The sequence below is a fragment of the Gadus morhua genome, chromosome 7 (assembly GCF_902167405.1).
Source record: "Gadus morhua chromosome 7, gadMor3.0, whole genome shotgun sequence".
In the NCBI taxonomy this organism is placed as follows: Eukaryota; Metazoa; Chordata; class Actinopteri; order Gadiformes; family Gadidae; genus Gadus; species Gadus morhua.
This window is the reverse complement of record NC_044054.1, coordinates 27,673,091-27,694,587: the sequence shown is the minus strand read 5'-3', so window position 1 is coordinate 27,694,587 and position 21,497 is coordinate 27,673,091. Positions and strand designations below refer to the sequence as shown.

The 21,497-nt window shown below is 47.5% G+C and overlaps 2 protein-coding genes across 9 annotated transcripts in view; one reads left to right on the top strand and one right to left on the bottom strand.

Annotated features, from left to right (window-relative positions):
• The window catches only part of fam222ba (family with sequence similarity 222 member Ba), a 37,294-nt gene extending 32,959 nt beyond the window's left edge, over positions 1-4,335 (top strand). For all 6 annotated transcript variants that reach the window (XM_030361005.1, XM_030361000.1, XM_030361006.1 and 3 more), the window contains one exon: positions 236-4,335. In XM_030361005.1, coding sequence (XP_030216865.1) covers positions 236-2,121 — 1,886 coding nt within the window. In that variant the 3' untranslated portion in view covers positions 2,122-4,335. The remainder of the gene's footprint in view (positions 1-235) is intronic.
• On the bottom strand, positions 4,075-21,121 carry trpv1 (transient receptor potential cation channel, subfamily V, member 1). 3 transcript variants are annotated; one of them, XM_030360998.1, is made up of 17 exons: positions 20,991-21,121; positions 20,056-20,292; positions 18,804-19,090; positions 16,103-16,248; positions 14,992-15,144; positions 14,444-14,581; positions 12,689-12,987; positions 12,159-12,335; positions 11,437-11,592; positions 11,080-11,175; positions 10,865-10,935; positions 10,130-10,295; positions 9,264-9,330; positions 7,014-7,333; positions 6,102-6,217; positions 5,329-5,441; positions 4,075-5,184 (listed from the first exon to the last, which is right to left on the bottom strand). In XM_030360998.1, exons 3-17 carry the CDS (start codon positions 19,007-19,009, stop codon positions 5,075-5,077), a joined length of 2,334 nt encoding a protein of 777 aa, XP_030216858.1. In that variant the 5' UTR covers positions 19,010-19,090; positions 20,056-20,292; positions 20,991-21,121; the 3' UTR covers positions 4,075-5,074. The 3 variants fall into 3 exon arrangements, with proteins under 3 accessions (XP_030216858.1, XP_030216859.1, XP_030216857.1); XM_030360999.1 differs by lacking the exon at positions 20,056-20,292; XM_030360997.1 differs by lacking the exons at positions 20,056-20,292; positions 20,991-21,121 and having other exon boundaries at positions 18,804-19,184.
• Positions 21,122-21,497: the final 376 nt, after the last annotated feature.

Sequence of the window (21,497 nt, the reverse complement as noted above, 5' to 3'; positions counted from 1 at the left end):
CTTGAAGGGGGGGGGGGGGGATCTCGAACAGCGACTGCAAACCTGCTTTTGTTTTATGTGCTGTCAGGCTTTGGGGGGGGGGGGGGGGGTTCTCTGCAGAGCTCCCTCCCCCCCCCCCCCCCTCACCTGTACTAAACTGCCTCTCACCCCCCCCCCCCCCCCTCTGTCCCTCTCTCTCGCTCTCTCCCCCCCACCCCCTCTGTCCCTCTCTCTCGCTCCCTCTCCCCCACCCCAGGGGACACCACACAGAGGATGAGATCCGCCCCGTTCCCCACCCCGGCAGAACTGGACGCCTTTGCTAAGAAGGCGGCCCACCAGCCTCTCACCATCAAGATCTTCCCCAACAGCGTCAAGGTGCCGCAGAGGAACCACGTGAGGCGCACCGTCAACGGGCTGGACACGTCGGGCCAGCGCTACAGCCCCTACCCGCCCTCCCAGGCCCGCAGCGGCCTGCTGGCCGTGGTGCGGCCCCCCGCGGCCCGGGGCCCCGCGGCCCGCGGCGTGCTCAAGGACTCGGACGGCAGCCGCGCCCGCCTGCATCCCGACGCCGCCGGCCCCGCCGGCCCCTACGCGGGGGCCCCGTCCAGCACTTTAAACCACCACCTCCATCAACACCACCCCCACCCCCACCCCCCGCAGCAGCAGCAGCAGCAGCACCACCCCCACCCTCAGCAGGGCCCCCCGGCCCAGGCCCACCCGCAGACCCTGGAGGCGCTGTCCCAGAGCCTGGGGCTCCGCCACCCCGCCCCCCCCATGGCCCCGCACCACCCCCAGGGCCTGGCCCGACCTCTGGCCGAGCCCTCCGGTCTGGGCCCCCCTCAGGGCCACGCCGCCGCCGCTGCCCCCGCCCTCATGCTCCACCCTCAGCAGCAGCAGCACCTCCTCCTCCAGCAGCAGGCGCTGGCGCCCGGCGGCCCCCCGGGCGCCCGGAAGCCCCCCGAGGGCGAGGCGCCGCCCAACGTCACCGTCTCTACCTCAACCATCCCGCTGTCCATGGCGGCGGGCCCCCACCACCACGGGCCCCAGGCGGACCTGAGCGCCATCGTGCACCAGATCAGCCAGTTCTGCCAGGCGCGGGCGCACGGCGCCGGCGCCACGGCGGTGTGCGAGGGGCAGATCGCCAACCCCAGCCCCATCAGCCGCAACCTGCTCATCAACGCCTGCTCCCGGGTGTCGGTGCACGGCCTCCACCCCGGGTACCCCCCGCCGCCCGAGCAGGCCAGCGGGCCGGCCCCCCACCACCAACACCCCCACCACCACCCCCACCCCCACCATCACCACCACCCCCACCACCACCCCCCCCAGGACGTGGCGGCCATGAACCACCTGGCGGCGGCGTATCACCACGGCGACATGAAGCCCCACCCCCTCCAGCTGCACATGCACGGCCAGCAGACTCACCCCCACGGCGGGGCGCAGCAGCAGCAGCAGCAGCAGCAGCAGCTGCAGCAGCAGCAGCAGCAGCAGCTGAAGCTGCGCGCCTGGAACCAGCATCCATTGGCCCACATGCCCCACATGCAGAACGTGCCGAGCCACCCCTGCTCGCTGGCCGGCCGCGACCCGGGCTTCCCCTGCAAGGGCCTGGGCTACCCCCATCCCGAGGTGTGCGTGGGCCAGCCTTACAGCCTGAAACCCCCCATGGAGAGGCCCACGCCCTCGCCGCCGGTCCTCCACAACAACAACAACAACAACAACAGCAACGGCATGGCCTGTCACATGACCCACTACGGCAACGCCCACTACTTCCAGCCCAGCATGTGGAACAGCAGCATCCTGCCCACGCCCAACAGCGACAGCTCCGGCTCCCAGGACATGGGCCTGCCCTTCCACTCCTCCTCCTCCTCCTCCTCCACCAACAACACCACCACCACCACCACCACCGTGCTTGACTGCGGCCCCCAAGGGGGGGGCCATTACCGGCTGGGGACGGGGACGGCCCCTGCCGCCCAGACTAATCTGATGCAAACGGCCGATTACTTGGGCGGGGATTTCCAGACGCCCTACTTACGTGATCACAATCTGGGCCTGATGGGCAAGATGCACAGGCCCCCCCTGAGCCGAGTGGGCCCGGAGCTGGGCGACGGCTGCTCCATGCTCCTCCAACATCCAGGGTACAGATAAGCTATCGCCTTGTCGACTCAAGCTAGGAAAGAAAGCCCTTTTTGTTTAGTCTTAAAGGAAAAAGGGGTTGGGTAAGCAGTGGAAAATGAAACTAAATTCATAACTTAAACTATGATTGCTAATATTGTAAAACAGGATGCATATATTTAAGGAAAAGCGTTAGTTTATTATTTTTTTTTAATTAATCTTGCAAGTGATCAATTGTTTTTCGTTTTTTTTTCTTTGTAGCGAGCGAGTGCTTTTTATCCAGGCATTCTAGGGGGCCACGGATCCCTGAGCGTGCGTGCGTGTGCGTGAGCCTGTGCACGTGCTTGTTGTCATTCCTAGCGTCCCGACCGTATCATCATAACGTGTCCGTCGGCGCACGTGGATCCTCAGTTATTCCCGTGACCGAACCTCTGCTAAAGTGTTGTTCAATGAGGCCCTCGCGTCAGATCGTAGACCTCCTCGTCGGCTCCAACGCTCTTGTTTGTGTTAGCAGGGTCATGTCAGGAATCCTCCCCCCCGCAACCTCCCAAAGTATTCATCTCAGTTCACACTCGAATCTCGCCGAGACTTCAAGATGAAACGGATTCTTAACGGCTGCGACTACTGACTTTGTTTTTTTTTGGGGGGGGGGGGGGGGTTGTTTTTGGTGCAAATGCCAAACATCAAGACACTACAAAGATAGAACTGGGGAGGCTAGCTGTATGCACATTTACAGAGTGTTTGGATCTTTATTTCTTTTGTATGTTTATTTATTTTGTCTAATAGGACTGTTGCTGAATCAGGTCACTGATCAAAGTTCATTATTCCTCTCTTGTCAGCTACGAGAACGTGTGTAATCAGGTTGTTTGTACATAGTCTAGACACAGCAGGGGGGGGGGCAAACGTGTGGACACACTTTAGCTCCGTCCTGCTCAAAATGCTGCACGCAATTCAGGTGTCGGTCTTCGTGTTATTGATTTTATTTATTATTTTTTTTCCTAGTTTTCGTCTCGTCTTTCTGTTTGTCGGTTTAACGTGGAGGTTTGGCGACACGATTGTGAAAGGCTTTCTCTCAGTACTGATTAAAGTAAAGAAATGACTAACTGACATCTTAAATGGCCAAAGTCAGGTCAACGGTGACATGTTGTTCTGAAGACGTGCCATCTCTTTGCAGATTGTTTTTTCTCGTATATTAAAAAGAAATGTTCTACTTGAATAGAGACCGGGTTGTCGACGGCGACCGTGATGAGCTGGAGGAACGTTTGCACGTCGCTCTTTAGCAATTAAACCATGAACCAAACCACAGTTTCAACCACGATTTTGTTGGAAACCACAGCAGTAAATGTGATTAAGTTATGACTAGTTTGCTACTGATTGGTTTTTCTTGAGAAAAGACCAAATTGATCACTTGCAAGATCACTTGGAGGTGAGAGAGAGAGAGCGAGAGAAAGGGAGAGAGAGCGAGAGAGAGAGAGAGAGAGAGAGGGAGGGGAAGGATTTCTGAGTCAAAGTGAAACAGCAAATGGATTGTTCGCTTTATTGTACACTGGCTTACCTACTAGACTACTGTAACTTCTGTAATGATTGAACATATAACGTGTGTGTGTGTGTGTGTGTGTGTGTGTGTGTGTGTGTGTGTGTGTGTGTGTGTGTGTGTGTGTGTGTGTGTGTGTGGTTGCCCTCCCTCGACAGCCCTTATAAAGCCTTAAGTATTTGGTCCTTGGACTTTCCTTTGAAAAACTAAGCATGGTTTAAATAAATAAAGTAAAAAAAAAAACAAGAAAACAATAATTTAAAAAATGAAGGCAATGATGCACAGAAGCAGCAGTTTTGCGGTTTTCCATCGGTTGTTTTTATTTTTAATGAAGTTTATGTTGAATAGAGGGAACAATTACTTAGAGATTCTTTCTTATGGAAAGCAAGAAATTGAGTAATATTTTGTAATTATATATTTTAGAGCAATGTGTAGTTACTGGGCTGTAACTCCTCCCTTTTTTTTTCTTTTTTTTTTTCTTCACCCGACTTTCAAAGCTTGAGTTTGAAATTGTGACTATTTATAATACTTGATTCGCTTGTTATTTAAATCTTATTTTCCTCTTGGTTTCTTGTACTATTGCTGTGAATTGGAAGGAGGTCCGGCAGCCTTCCCGGAGTCATGCTGTAGGGCCGGCGAGAAGCAAGGGTGTGCGAGTTGTGCTAGTCTTTTTGTAATATTGTAATAATAAAATAAAGTTCTAATTTATGGTTCAACGTCGTCACGCCTCTTCCAATTCAACACTGCGGCAAACTCGAACCTCCAGGTGAAATATCAACGTACTTACATTATCTCCACTGTAGGTGTAATAAGAGTATTGGAATAATTTATTAATCCTCAGATTGTTTAGTGTGTGTGTGTGTGGCCAGATTTACAGTGGTTGGCACTTCGCACGGAGGGTGATGACGTCATCACTCTTTTTTTGGTGTTCTTTCACGCCATTAATCCAGCCGCCTGACGCTGTCAAATGGAAACAGGAAGTACTGTAGAGTAGACGCAGACATGCTGAGAAATCCGCAGGGCTCTTTGGCTGGAGTAGAAGCTGTCTGTCTGAGAGATCTTTATAAATGGGGTTTACGTGGGAAAGGGGGGGGGGGGCGTGGATGTTATTGCTCTACAAAGCATTCAAAGGGATACGGGCAGGCCAGCCAGTCATAACAGCTCTCGGTTGGTTATGAAGGATGATAACCGGATCCTGTTATGGTTGCATCTGACTTGGCGGTCAAACAGCTAGTCATGGATCAGTTTTGGCAGTGATGTTTTTTTCTTTTGTATTGACCTGCTGTCTCTGTGCGCTCTATACACACATGCACAATTTTAAAATCAACCAGGTAAAAGCACAAAAACAACAAAAAAAAGATCAGGATGGTGAGACAGACTCTGGATTCTGGATATCGGGATATGCAGGTTGGAGGGGGCCGGTGGGGTGACATCTTGCCCTGGGAGGGGTTTTCAGACTGGACTGGTGTTGGCCAGCGGTCTCATCTCGGTAGAATACGGTGGCCTAGGTTGCGTGTTACGCAGTCCCCGCGTTTCTCTAAAAACAGACCGCCAGCGACTCCCTGTGGACAAAGTAGAGTATTGTAGTGGGTTTCTTTTATCGTAATGTAAACAGTTAAGAAAGACTATGCTGCGCGAAAAACATCAAGACAACGAAAATAACTCAATGTTTCTTCATCCGTAAACTTTAATTTGCCCGTCCACACCTCTTTCCGAAGGGGGGTTAGAGGCGGAGTGGTGAGGGCTGTTTCCGCTCCCCGGATCCTCATTGATTATGCCCAAGTCGCTTTTCCATTTGTTCCAGTTGACTTCCTCCACTCTGTGACGACAAGGGGACACATGCTCCAATTACTGTTAGTGCTGTTGTACATCAGCTGAGTTGCGGGGGAAGGCGGATGGATCGGACACTCTGCATGACACTTCCAATGACTTCACTCCCACAGTTCCCTCGACATAATTAGTTAGTAGTGTTTTAGTTCACGCCAAATTATTATTAAAAATTCCATGGCACTACAGTTACATCGGCATATCCTAAAGAAATATTCAAGATAATCAAATACAATATCAAATATCTGACAATATAAATAGCAGAATACGATTATGAGGACTGCGACTAATCTCAGACATAAGTGTGAAGGACTACACTCATCCATTCATAAATGCACATGTATATATCCGTTCATTTATTCATTCATCTATCCTCCCAGTCATTCCTCCAATCATTAATCCATCCATCCGCATCCATTCATTAATCTCTCCACCTATACATTCATCCATCCACCCATCCATTCATTCAATCATCCTCCCAGTCCTTCTTCCAATCTTAAAATTAATTTATCCATCCAATAATTAAATCAATAATTCAACCATCCATCAAGTCATCCATCCATCCATCCACCCAACCACTCACTCTTTCATCATTCATCCATCCACCCATCCATCCCCCCCTCCACCCCCCCCCCCCTCTGCTGCAGCGGACCTGAAGCAGTGGCGGCAGTCATCTCCTAAGCCCAGGTCCTTCTTCTCCCCCGACCGCAGCCTCTTCCTCAGGCAGCCGGGCAGGCTCCTCTCCAGGTCCAGGATGGTGATGGCCCTCTGGAGAAGCACACCCCCGCCACACACACAACGTCTCACTCCCTCAGCCCACCAAAGGCTGGACAGCCCCCCCCCCCCCCCCCCCCCCGTGTGTCACGACTGTGTGCCAGTAGAGCGGTCCCGTCGACTCTGCACGAGGACGTGGTCGTGCAGAGTCGACGGAGCCGCTCTACTGGTGGACGATGCACACGGCCTTCGTTTGATTTTGTGCTTGTGAAGTCGTTTTCTGATTACAGGGTGAATCCATGGGGTGTAAGCAGATATCACGCCCGCTACCGAGTCAATCATGGGATTTTGACGCCCGATTGACTTCGGGCGTGGCAGATGACGGGGACTCTGCTGTTTGTTTCTCCTTTGGGACTGGCATGGATCGGACGCACACGGTACTCAAAACGATTCCCTGTCAATGCTTGTGGCACAGAAACAAACGATCAGAAGGACTTCCTGTGATGAAGGACTATACCCTGACGCTGCTTTTATATGAGGTAACGACGGACAACCTGGGACAGGTTCTCTACGCATCCCCTCTCCCCCTCCCCCCTCCCCCTTGCCCCCTCTCCACGCACCCTCTCCGTCCCCCCCTCTCCCCCTTCTCCCTCTCTGTCCCCCCTCTCCCTCCCTCCCTCTCCCCCCCCCCCCCCCCCCCTCCCTCCCTCTCCCTCCCTTCTCCCCCTCCCTCCCTCCCCACCCTCTCCCTACCTCCCCCTCCCCTCTCCCTACCTCCCTCCCTCCCTCCCTCCCTCACCCTCCCTCCCTCCCTCCCTCTCCCTCCTCCCCCTCTCTCCCCCTCACCCACCTGCAGCTGCCAGATGCTGGTGCTCTCCTTGGTGATCTTGTCCACGGTGCTGCTCATCAGGGCGATGAGCATGTTGAGCAGCAGGATGTAGGTGAGGATGATGTAGGAGATGAGCAGCACGTAGAACACCTCCTTGTACTTGTAGTGCTCGGTGAACTCCAGGTCGCCCATGCCGATGGTGAACTTGAAGAGCTCCAGCGTGGTGTAGCTGAAGTTGCGGTAGGTGGGCTTCTGGCAGCCCTCCGTCCCGGTGGTCGTGTAGAGGGTGCGGGCCGCCGTGCCGTTGGAGACGGGTGGCTCGATGAGCAGAGTCACCACCGCTGGGAGGGGGGATGGGGGGGGGGGGAGAGGGGAACAGGTGGGGAGAGGAAGGAGAAAGGTGAGAGGGGAGGGGAGGGGAGGGGGGAGGAAGGAGAAATGTGAGGGGAGGGAGAAACAGGAGGGGAGGTGAGAGGAAGGAAAATGTATGACGGACATTGGTGAGGTTGATTCATCGCGGTCCTTAAGACAGTTAGGTGAGGTTCATAGAGGCCTTAAAGATGTAGGTACTAAGGGGATCTTCATTAATTTGTGTTTTTTGAGACATAAGTACCAAGGGGTTTGTTCTATGCAATAGACAAGCACTTACTATGTTTACTAAGCTTAAATTTATAGCTTTAATTACTTTCCAGCTTTCAGCAAATCCATAGACGTGTGAAATGATATGCTTAACCAATGTATGAAATGGTATAAGTAATGCATGTAGCGCACCTGTATAGCTACATTAAGACTTTACTCATATAAACCCTTTTTAGATGTTCTTCTAGAACAAGAATTATCATGTAACACGCTCAGCCAGATTGTATCGTGTAAGGTTTAACGATGTCTGGGCATGGGTCCAGGGCACAGGCCTAGAGTTCATCCAAAGTAGATGGTTCAGATGGAGTCTACGGTTCAAAACTGAAGTGAAGGTTAGAGCCAGGGGTTCAAGCAGAGTGTTCCGCTCAGGCTAAGTAAAGATTTGCGAGGGTATGACACTAAGGCCCAATCCCATTTCTACCCCTAAAACTAGCTGAAAGGCAGATTTTTATCCGAACCGAGCTCGAAACCATCTGAAGGGCAGTCACTTATCAGAGTTTTTAATGAATACATGGAACCCAGCTGTGTAAATCAAGGTTAACGATCCATAGAAAGGGGAGGTAACTTGGATATAAAACTGAATAAAAGGAGCTGACAAATGCAGGAGAATCGAGGAATCCTGGCCACGTGGACTCCATGGAGGACGTCCACCCAGACTCAGTGAATAGAAGAAACTGAACTGAAAATTGGACTCAGAAAACGTAGAAAGAACTTCTCTCCGAACACACTCTACAAAAACCCAGCCCATTGGGAGCAAGGCTTAACCCTCAGCCCGCAAAGGAAGGATTCCTTTCGAGCCCCACGGGGCAACGTAGGCCCCCTGCCATGGGAACAATTGAATAGACATTTTCGGCCGCAAAGAAAGATTGAGATTCTCTCCATTTCCCCCGTTTGACCACCAACCCATTGTAGAAAGGTGGAATTCAATACCAAAAAATACTCAAAGGCTTTACCAAATTAGATATATATTCCCAAATATGTGCAATAGATCGTCTTTTTTATTTTTTTATTAGAAATATCCTTGACGGCATATTATTAGCTGCTACAGCCTGTGTTTTATTACTATTTTTTGACAATTTTCGCCCCCCGGTACAATTTTATGTGTGCCAGCTCCCTTGATTGGCCGTGATTATGATCACCTGAGGGATCCAAGATGGCGGACAGATGCAAGATGGTGTCTGGATAGACATAGCATGGTGCCCAGACTTGGTTACTCTCAGAAACCAAGACTTTGTAAAACCTATTCACCCTTATAAGACAGTACCAGGATTAGGGATTCCTACAGGGAACGTGACCACTCCTTTGTTGTGTATGTCTGTCAAGTGTTCCTCTATGTTATATGTCAAACAATCACCAAACGGGACAGGCTACCGTTCACCCAAACGCTTGGGCTATCCCTTAAAGAGAGAGAGAAGGACCAGAGCTCGCCTGGAACCCAGGTGAGTCACTGCACACGTGGCCGGAAGCTAGTCGCCTGCCAGCTGGGGTTTGTTACCACTTATGTATCTCGACTCCTGCCTAGACAGAGAGCCGCTTTGAATATACCGGTGGGGTCGTGACAAGTGAGTAAATGTAAATAGCACCTCCCACTGTGTGCTAGACGAATGCACCCGTTGATTTGAACTTGCTCACCTGATGAGAACCCCACGAGGAAGACGAGGTAGACGAAGAGGAAGCGCATGATGTCTCCCAGGATCATCTAGACAGGAGAGAGACATGGTTTCTTCTAAGCACGGTTGTGACCCGATGGGATTCGACCCCACACAATGAACAGCCCAAACCAGCGCCACCATGACAGGGGACACTTTGTAACCTAATGTATGACCGCAGATTACAAGGATATTTTCCAAAATATGGGAAAGAATAAAAGATAAGTAAACTTGATATAATTTATGTTGTATATGCTACACGTGAACTTCCTAAGATGGCGCAATTTGATTGGTTCGCTATCTCGGGATATTGGGGAGCGAGCGTGACGGTTGTCTCGTCACACTAATAAAAATAAATAAACCGCTAATAAAAGCAAATAAATCCTGGCAAAAAAAGTGTTATCTTGTTTATTTTTGGAGGGTTCACCTGTACACGTATTACCTTACGTATATTACCTCGGGGGGGAATAGCCCCCGAGGTCATATATATTATATAAAATATATAAAAGTGTATATTTTTTTAAATACACTTTTTAGGTTATACTAAGCCAACCAATTCTGGATTCAAACTATTTTTTGCAAACCACCTTGCAAAATTCCGAACGACTACAAAGCAAGATTTATTTTAGCATTTTTATCCCTCATTATACCGTGAGATAGAGAAGAAGGTTTGGGAGATAGAGTGGCGGACATGCAGCAAAGGACCGCGGGCAGGATTCGAACCCGGGTCGCTATGTTCAGGACTGAGCCTATATGGAGTGGCTGTTCATATGATTCAAATCCCAGCCATCCACAACAGCCCGTCCGCGTCCGTAGTCCTCTCATTGAGTCGGGGTGCCGCCGCTGTACCTTCTGAATCATGACGCTGTAGATGCCCAGGTGTTTGTTCCCCCTGAAGTAGTAGAGCAGGTTGACCCAGCTCATGGCCAGGCAGCCCACCATGAAGCCCAGGTACTCCTGCCGGCTCGACAGGTACAGCCAAGCCGAGAGCAGGAAGCACACGGCCTGCAGGAGACTGAGACACGGCAACGGGACGGTTGGGACACCGGAAGACCTTTTCGATCAATACTATTGATGATAAATGTCAATGTGTAAATTAAGATGACCATTATTATTTTATCTTTTTACTTATGACTGTATTTAATGTTTTGAATCTGTGATCGAAATAAACTAAACTAAGCTTAACTAAACCTCTGTATGTTGAAATAAGAAAACCAGACTAATACTGACTCCGCTGGCGGATTTAGAATAATTTGTTTCATTTATACATGGCAGGTGGTCTTGGTTGGTTTAATAAGGTGTAACCTTATGTGACCACTCATACAGATTGACCAGTTATTAAATCCCAAAAGACAGGTGTTATCTCCCTGACATGTCTAACAATTATTACTTGAAGTACTATTACCTGGAGTACCCTTCCTAACTCAAAATGAAATGTGATAATGTAGCCATCCACCGACCTGCTACAGTAAAGATCCTGACAAATGTTTTTATGTCTTATACTATTATTACTAATAGTATCATAATCCAATCCGCTGGCTCCAATTACGACACGTCCTGACCCCAACAGGTATGAAAACGTACAACAGAAGCTCAAAGTATCCATCGATCAGCAACGTGTGAAGCCTGGGCCTCTTCCTCCACATATCGAAGATCTAGGGAATCAGGGAGGAGGAAGAAAAAGACGTCAATCACATGATTTCAACCTGAGAGAAAAACTAAACGTAATCGTGTTGCTGATGTCAAGGCTTTGCACTGATTTGAAACTATTGACAGACTGGTAGTTTTGAGTCGCTTACCCCTCTGATGAGGAAGTAGAGAGATGACAGTCCCGTAATCACCTGGCCTGACAAGAACAGGTAGTCTTCTCTGGTGTTCTTGATGCGATATGGGGGCTAAGGGGTGGAAGAGCGACAGGAAGAAACGGTAGAGTTTAGTGTGTTCCCATCCAGTAGGTATCCTGAGCAACATGCTATCCCTGAACCTGCTGCTAAACGACAAGTATGAACAAATAACACTGTATCAATTAGATAAGTGTCTGCTTAATGAATAGCAATTGAGTTTTCCAGAGGAGATTATAGCTTGGGTGGTGTCTTGTCTGCGGAGAGTTGGTCATTCCCAGTAGGGTATGGGGGGGAAAGGGGGGTGCAGGCTACCTCTCCCCCCTTCTTGTTGTAGGCGAGGAGGGTGAAGATGAAGAGGTAGACCAGGTAGGACAGGAAGTAGAAGGCGAAGATGTAGCGAGCGAACCGGTCCCACTTCTCGTCCAGAAGCTGGCTCAGCGGCTCGATGGTCAGCATCTCGTGGCGGTTCTGACGGACGGACAAATCCGATGTTGACAGTTTATGTACACGACACCGGGACAAACGGACAAGCGGTTCTCCGGGCAAGGTGACCAACGGCCCCTATTTGCTCTTTATTGATGCATCTTCAAGGTCAAATTTTTCATCACCAGCTGTGAGTTTGATTGGCCGTTACAAGCCGTTTTAAAAAAAAAAGCCTCTAGTTAGACGTCACAAGTAGGCGTGTCCACCTAGATATGTGCCGGATAGATCAACCCACCAGCCTACCCGGTGGACTGTAGCAAACGTTGCTCATCTATTTGTAATACATCTAGGCTGACACGCCCACTAGTCACGTACGAAGAGGCATATTTTCAAAACGGCTTGTAACGGCTAATCACACTCACACCTGGTGGGATAATATGTCGCCTTTTAGTCAAAGGGGGTCCCTTACGATAATAGCATAGACAGTAAATACCGTAGCATTGATTTACAATACTACTACTACTACTACTACATATAAGCCAAAGGCATGTCCACATTTCTATCTGATCCCGAACGGCGTTCTGCCAGGAATGTTTGGTGGTGTTCCTTACTGGAATGTCACTGCCGTAGACCAGGGTCTCCAGCACCGACTCTTCCTGGCAGGAGTCCAGGTAGGCCAGGTCGTAGAGCGAGGAGCTGACCGGCCCGTACACCCACTCGGTGAACTTGCGGGACAGATGTTTGGTGGGACCGCTCTGAAACTCCCGATGCAGAATGTGCCTGAAAAGCTACAGAGGGGGAAGGGGTTAGGGTCAGGGGGCATAGGGTTGAAACCAAACCCACAGGAACCGTCGACGGTGTTCCTCCGCCAACCCCGTACTTCGGGGCGGAGCCGACACACAAATATCACAATCTATAAATAACAAATTGTGTGTGTTGTTGTGTCGGATGCACATCTCCTCAACTGCTTGATTGGTTGGATGGTTTTATCGTGTTGCAATGTGGAGAAACGTGTGTGAAACTCGACCAATGTGTAAACAAGTCTAATCTGAAAGACATCGGCTCTCAATGAGCTATTGAGATAAGGAAGCAAAAAAGGGCTTCCTTATCCGTCAAACAGCAGTCATCTTTACAATCTTACGTCGATCTTGCCCGTCTTGGCGGCCAGCTGGATGGGCGTCAGGCCCTGCTGGTTCTTCACCACCTCCAGCCTCCACTTGGGGTGGAGGTGCGCGGTGGCGGTGAGGATGTGGTCGTACATGGCCGTGACGAAGCGGCCGTTCTCCGGGCTGTTGTCGGCCACCAGCACCAGGGCGTGCAGCACCGTGTTCCCCCGGGGGTCCTGCTGCCGCACGTCCGCCGGGTGGTGCTCGTTCTCCATCAGGTAGTCCACCACCGCCGGCTGGTTGGTGCACGCGGCCAGGGACAGAGGCAGCTCCCCTGTGGTGGGGAACCACCGAGGGGGGGAGGGAGGGTGGGAGGGAGGGAGGGAGGGAGGGTAAGACAGAGAGAGAGAGTCTCGCTGGTGAAACCTGCTAGTGCTAGTGCAACCATGAGTACAATAAGCCTAATAAACAAGTAAAATGCATTCTGTACATTGACGAATTGGAGGAGAGTGTCTTCTCTCTCTTCAGTTACAATGGGTAAAGTTTGTCGCTTAAAATAACCTCGACATGTCTGTAGTCAATGCTGAATGATACATATTTAAATAATGCTATCAATGAAACCCCCTCTTATAACTGATATATTATATATTATTATTATAATCTGTATGTTAAAAAATTCTGGCCAGCCCGTACCTCTCCCTTCGTTTATTAAGAATCATACTCTCGCCGCTCCCAAAAAACCCTGCCCCCTTCCCCTCGCAACAAAGCCATCTTAGCAACGCTACCTCAGGTCATACAGTCGCACATCAGTTACACATTACGACTTGAATTATGGTTTATTTTACGGGTTGTGGGATGAGTGGAAGAGGGAAATGCATACATCAGGCCTACTCGGTTTGTAACGCAGGTTGAGGTCAGCAGCACATTCCACTGAACGCTACCCATCACTTCCCATCTGTCACCGCACTGTTATTGAGCCTAGTGGAGGCGAGGTGAGCTCTAAAGGGAGCAGGTCTTTCCCTCTTAAAGAATAAAGTTGACACACGAGACGTTCGGAAACGACTCGCCGGAAAGAGAAAGCGGGCGCCCGTCTGCTCTAGATAAAAAGATGCAAGCTGCAAGAAGATGCAAGATCCCCCCCCCCCCCCCACCAGTAAGATACAGAAGACTCGAGATAAGTGTCTAGTCATCCAAACTCAGCTGTGCCTGGTCCATCAGTCATTATTGTGAAGAAAGTGAGCTATAATTTCTGTTCTGTTTGTATATACTGTATAATGCTGCAACCGGACTTTGCGACCACTTCCATGATCGTCACAATATTTTATAGCCTACAATATTATCATTATGATCAAGTCGGCCTATAACAAATATATGAAATTACCCTGAATGAGTATTTCTATCGAATGTTACAATCTTTAATTAACGAATTGTGTGTGTTGTGTCTGATGCACATCTTCTAAACTGTTTGATTTGTTGGGTTGTTTTATAACACAGGACATAGTGTTGCAACATGGAGAAATAGGTGTGAAAACCCGCTCAACGTGTAACAAAACTAATCTGAAAGACATCCGCTCTCAATGAGCTGAAGCGAAAGTAGACACAGAAATAGACGCGGAAGTAGGCAGCTCTGGGTTGTGTGTGTTGGCACAGGGTCGGCCCTCGCACTCGTGTAGGTCTGAGATGGTAGTCGCACGTTACAGTAGTGACACTCTCGTCAACTGTAGCCAACACATGGATTGGGAGCACACGGAGGAAAGCACTTATAGCTTCTGCTGCAGGGAGTCACTCACCAAAGTAGAAGCTTGGGCCCTTTTGCTGCTGGAAGAATTTGCCGAAGGCCCTGGCGTGAACGTCTGCACCTTTACTGACCAGCAGCTTGACGTATTCTATGCTCCTCCTCTCAATGGCGATATGCAGAGAAGTATGGCCTGTTTCCATCGCAGGACACAATGAGAGAACACAACCAGTGAGTGGTGGTTACCATTGGGTCTATATCCTTATTCTCAACCACCTGTAGTGGATATTTGTTGGATTTGTCACAATAAAGAAAGTCAAGGCAATAGATGGAGGGAATTATATCAAAAAAGTGCCTCTCTCTCTGTCTCTGTCTCTGTCTCTCTCTCTCTCTGTCTCTCTCTCTCTCTCTCTCTCTCTCTCTCTCTCTCTCTCTCTCTCTCTCTCTCTCTCTCTCTCTCTCTCTCTCTCTCTCTCTCTCTCTCTTCTCTCTCTCTCTCTCTCCTCTCTCTCTCTCTCTCTCTCTCTCTCTCTCTCTCTCTCTCTCTCTCTCTCTCTCTCTCTCTCTCTTTCTCTATAGACCACCCCTCCGATGGGAACTAACCTTCGTAGTAGACATCTTTGTAGGCCGCGTTCACGAAGACCTCCACGTCTCCCATCCGGGATGAGATCTCCAGGAGATACTCCACCACCTTGTTCTTCCCGTCGTGCAGGTTCAACAGCGCCTTCATCAGCACGTTCTTTCCGTTGGACGCGTCTGAGAAATATAAAAAAAACCGGATAGTTTGGTATCCAATGTTCATCATCACCCATCGTCATCATCGTTATTGTCATCATCATCAGTGTTGTTGTCGTCGTCCTCATCCTCATAAACCTAATCTTCATCATCGTCATCATCATCCTCATCATCATCATTGTCATCTTCATCATCATCGTCAGTGTCATCTTCATCATCATCATCATCATTGTGGTCGTTGTCATCCTCATCACCACCATCATTATCCTCATCCTCATCCTCAACATCATCATCATTGTCATCTTCATCATCATCGTCATTGTCATCTTCATCATCATCATCATCATCACCACCATCATTATCCTCATCCTCATCCTCAACATCATCATCATTGTCATCTTCATCATCATCGTCATTGTCATCTTCATCATCATCATCATCATCATCATTGTGGTCGTTGTCATCCTCATCACCACCATCATCATCCTCATCCTCATCATCAACCTCATCATCATTGTGGTCGTTGTCATCCTCATCACCATCATCATTATCCTCATCCTCATCATCAACATCATCATCATCATCATTGTGGTCGTTGTCATCCTCATCACCATCATCATTATCCTCATCCTCATCATCAACATCATCATCAACATTATTGTGGTCGTTGTCATCCTCATCACCACTATCATCATCCTCATCCTCATCATCAACATCATCATCATCATCATCATTGTGGTCGTTGTCATCCTCATCACCACCATCATCATCCTCATCCTCATCATCAACATCATCATCATCATCATTGTGGTCGTTGTCATCCTCATCATCATCATCATCATCATCCTCATCGTCATCACCACCATCATTATCCTCATCCTCATCATCATCATCATCCTCATCTCAGAATCAGGGCACATCTCAGTTTGTTGTGGTTCCCGTGTGTTGTGGTTCCCGAGTGATGATGAACGCGGCTCACATAAAGAGTCGCTGAGTTTCCTCTCGCTGTAGTGGAGGTACTCATGCAGGCCCTCCAGCATCATGATGTCCCCGCTGGCAGCCGCCTCAAACAGCTGCTCCGTGCTGAACTTCTTCAGGCCTCGGTCCTCGACCCCCAGGAGGTCTCTGAGGAAACAGGTCAATCCACGTCTATGAGGCTCCGAATGATGTTCACATTTCTATCTCACTTAAGCTTGAATATACATACCGACATTTAATGCTTTAGAAATGTTTAGATCAGGCTGTATATCCTGTTAATATCTATTTTATTACTCTTGGATACAATCTGTCTTTTATCCATTGCACCAAGGAAATCAAAACACATTTCTTGTACGGTTGACCTCAATCATGGAGTCTCAGTGCGGCTTTGATCCGTGTCTCCCCAACGTGACGTCATGCAATGCATTCTGGGGGAAATGAGAATCAATAGCAAACTGCTAAAATGGTACCTACTTTTTCGTATTACATTCCGTTTTGTGATACCTAACAACATTAAATACAATAAATAACAGTTTAAATCTTAAATACCAACAAGCAAATTGCACAAATTCGTTGGAAAACAAACCCTGCAACACGGCCTTTAAAAAGATGAAGTCTCTGGAGGTGGAAGCTGCATAATGTTCAAAATTGACAGACCTATTTGGTGCCGGGGTCAACACCCCAGCAGGTGCTGCTGCGCCGGGAGACGAGCGAGTGGAGGCATATATGCTGAGTAATGTTAGCCTGGGGCTAGCTAGGCTACATTTTGAGACATGTCCAAAACAAAGTAGAAAACGTTTTACATTGAATGTGATGTGACCTAATTAACTGCATATTTGTGAAAACAAATTAGCCCAGAGTTGAAGGGCTGTGACTGTTGGTAGTTGTGAGCTGTAAATAGAGATGCATAATCAAGCTGTATTGTAAATATAGATGTGATACTTTGAATTTTAGCACAAAATACAAGTTAACCTATAGGAAATAATTAGTTTAATTTGCAATATTTGCCATTGAATTTATTGTAATCTTTCAATTCGTGTATTGTTTACTGAGGTGATGACTATTTCATGTGGTGAGATGAATGCAATATGTGTATGTTTAAAGGTTTAGGTGAAGAAACATACTATATGTGTGATAAAAGGACAATTGGTAATTCATAAATGTCTCTTTATATTCTCTGCTACCATCATCTCCTGTCAAACAGGTTTACCTGACCTGCTAGAAGTTCTTCTATTATGCGAGAGAGAGAGAGAGAGAGAGAGAGAGAGAGAGAGAGAGAGAGAGAGAGAGAGAGAGAGAGAGAGAGAGAGAGAGAGAGAGAGAGAGAGAGAGAGAGAGCTTATTATGCAACTTGTTTTGTCTCAGATTGATTGATTTTCATATTGATGATTTTAATTGCCAACATCTGCATATCTTTTTAGTTCAATTAACAGTTATGCAGGTAGGCCTTAGGGCTCTTTTGATACTTAAGTCGTCCTTCATGACAGATAAATTTGTTCACTAAGTGTCACTACATCACAAAAAGGCTACATGGCTACATATACTTGTCAGTACACAGATACTTTAGCTGTTTCTTGAGGTCATGAATTTAGTGTAGCTGGCTGGCTGCGGACGAGGAAGTAGGGCAATGTATACATATTGCCCTAAATATAAACATAGATAGAGAATTGAAAAAAAAAATCTAAAGCTGTGTGAAAAAGTCATGAATAACATGAATTACAGGTCTGAATAGATATGCATTCTCGTATACGTGTATGTGCACATGTATACATACATGTGCGAGTCACCGTTGAAACAAATGAGTTTCAGCTCTAATACTGCTACTGTCAGTAATATGTTTCTATTTAGATTATTTGTCAGGATATTTTGTTATTATTGTCCGAGTCTGGTTTTAACTAATGCTGGGCTTACACCAAAAGATTTAACAAGGGTTTTGTAGATATGGGGGGTTGAGATGCGGAGACCACAGGAGGTCTGTTAACCTGTTCGGGTTTCACACCTTCCTTGGTGGCAGGACAAGAGACACAAACTTGAAAAACAAAAACAAAAAAAAGCAACAACCGCTATTTACAGTGCTGTGCGATTATTCGGATGTATGTAATTGATTAAATGGTTTTAATCAAGTACATACAGGGTTCTTCCCGTTTGTCTGGTCCCACCCCTAGTGCTGATAATGTAGTGGGCTGGTCTGGACAGAAAATGCCAGGGCTGAATTTTTGTCCCAGTCCACCCCTGCTTGGCCATGATGAATGACATCTGACTCTGTCTAATGGGGTCTCATGCTTGCCTCTGTTGACCTCAATAACAGTAATGGAAGAAGAGGAAGGAGAAGAGCATATCACAGTTAAGCTCTCAGTGTCTCTCAGAGTGTCTCAGAGTCTCTCAGAGTGTCTCAATGTGTCTCAGAGTGTCTCAGAGTGTCACAGAGTGTGTCTCAGAGTGTCTCAGTGTGTCACAGAGTGTGTCTCAGAGTGTCAAAGAGTTTCTCTGAGTATCTCAGAGTGTCTCAGAGTGTACGAGTCTGTCAGAGTGTCTCAGAGTGTCAAAGCGTGTCTCAGAGTGTCTCAGTGTGTCTCAGAGTGTCTCTGAGTATCTCAGAGTGTCTCAGAGTGTACGAGTCTGTCAGAGTGTCTCAGTGTCAAAGCGTGTCTCAGAGTGTCTCAGTGTGTCAGAGTGTCTCCGAGTGTCCCAGCGTGCCTCACCTGACGTTTTCGGTGTTGATCCTGATCTTGGGATTCGGCAGCTCTATCTCCTCACGGTAGTTGGTGTCCATGGGTGCCGGGGTCCCGTTCACACCTTGGCTCCTCCTGGCTTTCTCATTGTCCAGCGCCCTCTCCTCACTTGTCCGGGGGTCCCACTCCAGGGAGAAGCCAGACGACGTCCCCGCAGGGCTCCCAGTCCTGTCCATGTCTCTCTCTCTCTCTGCCTGTGTCACTCTCTTTCTGTGTCTCTCGATGTCTCTCCGTCTCCCTGTCCCTCAGTCTACTACCTGAAAGAAATGTAGAAAACATGAGGTGCAAGCCTTATTTCCATGGTTAAACGGCACATCAGCAAACAACAAAGGGGAGGGATGTCTTGGGTTTGATTCCTCTTTTTCTAGAAACACCCCTTGAAGCCACATGTGACATGTGACAGGGTTGGGTTTTGCTTTGTTTTTCCGTCAGATGAGTAACAAAGAGCTTTATTTAGCAGAAGTAACCCATGGCAGAAGAAACATCGCCCTGGAGACAAGTTCTGATCAAACCACACAAAGGCTCCTCAGTTTCACAGACGATTTAGAGGAGCATGAAAGAAGTGGATTACTTCTTGGCTATTGCTGATTTTCCTTTCACCACTGGCGGCGCTGACCTTGTTTGCCGTCAGCATGTGTTTCTATGTGTTTTCATACAAATAATAAACCTTGGGAATTTGAAAATGAATGTCTGGTTGCTACGTGTTTTTGCTCTGTCTCTGCCTGACCAGAATGAGGAAGAGGGGACTGAAATTCGGAATTGAAAGACATAGCCACATGTCTCGTTCCAGTGATGCTCTGCTGTCTCACATGCTGACTACCAACCTTATGTGCCATAAAAGTAAGCAGGAAAAAAATCCTATATAATGCATAATGTAATAACCAATATCCTCAACGTAAGGGAAGTGTGTTAAGGAGCCGCATGCATTATCAAGGTATATGTGCTAGTGTTTAATTAATGAGCCTACTTCTGAAATAATGGCAAAATGTCTGCAGTCATACTGCAGCACACTTCTTTGGTTTCATGTGATTGATGTGTTGCACATGGAGACACAGTCAACCAAGGGAACCACCTCATCTGCAAATGCACACTGGACTGTCTGACCTTCTTCCACAATAAACAATGACTTCATGGAGGAAGCACTGGACGTTATGACACCACAGCCAATGATAAAGGAATGTGTTAACAAACATAGCTATGAATAAGATACAGTTGTACTCACAATTTGTAATCCCTCAGCTGAAAGGTGCAGATCCCTGCACCCCCCTGCACAACTCCAAGAGATTCAAGATTCAAGGTTTTATTGTCGTATGCACAACAATTACAGAGCAGGCAATGAAATTCTTTAGTCTTGGGCTCCTCCAAAAGTGCAATATAAGAGAAAGTATAAGAGAAACAACTTGGCTTTCCATGTGCAAATTATCCCCATTAGAGTCAATCCACGATCCACGAGTATGTACTGTATGTTGTTTTGTAGAAGAACACAGAGACAGACACCAACATCAATAACAACAATCCCCCCAGAAGGATGTGACTCCACCCTCAACACTGATTTGCTGCAGGGTGGGGCTTCATGGGCGGGATGGGATGGACCCTCCCACGTTTTAGTGATTGGATTAGGAGGAAGAGGTGGATAAAATGGTGGTCTCTAGAGGGCATCAGCCTCCATAACCGTGAGCCAGAGTGCTGTAACGGATGTGGTGACGTTACTATGCTGTATTGATAGACCCGCAGAACAGCTGAGACAGAACAGGTTTCTGCACAAATTGCCCAATGGAGTTGAGTATTTGGCCTACAGTATACTATATTAACCATATTATATATTACAAGATAAAATAGAAGAAAATTATACAGTACTTCTATTATACTATATTGATTATATGCTGTACATTACTATTTCTATAATATACGTACATCTTTTGTTCAATTAAATTCAAATATTTTTTCCCTTGACATGGTTTAAAACAATAACAGAAGAGAATATGCAATATCAATCTTACACAGGCCGACAATAAAAACATTACAAAAGTAAAATGATTCGCATTGTGCTTATTTTTGATGGTGAGGCATAAGTATTCATTGTGCCTATAAAAAAAAATGGGTTCTTTGCAAAGGGTTTCATATGAAGGCCTTCATTTAAACACATTCAAACATTACCTTGTTGAAGACTATTGCCAGTTGGGCGTTCATGTCCAATTCACTTTTAGTTTCCTGCTTTGACGATTAGATTGGACAGCTTGCTGTGTATGAGACATGCTGTCTGTTTGGAGATTCTGGTAAGTAATGATTTGAGGCGTTTCAGCTTGAGAGGAAGGAGTGCTTGACAAGCTGATTTCCTGGTAGATTTCCTGTGCAAAGAATAAGGTCAAACACTCTGGTTTATGTTATAACCCTGAGGTTGGTTCATTCAATCCATACATTATATTTCTGTTCAAGAATACAGACACTACTCTTATTACGGTAATGTTTACGATGATTAAGTATGACAACTAATATTGTTTTAGCTTGCAGTTAAAAGATCAGATGGTTTCACATTGTGGAGATACATTTTGTTTCAGAGTGCTTAACTAAAATGGTTAGCAATGACAAGTAATTGATTGACGTAGGCGAGGGCAGATTCCAGACTCAGATTTCCACAAAAAGTAGCCTAAACTATTTCATAAT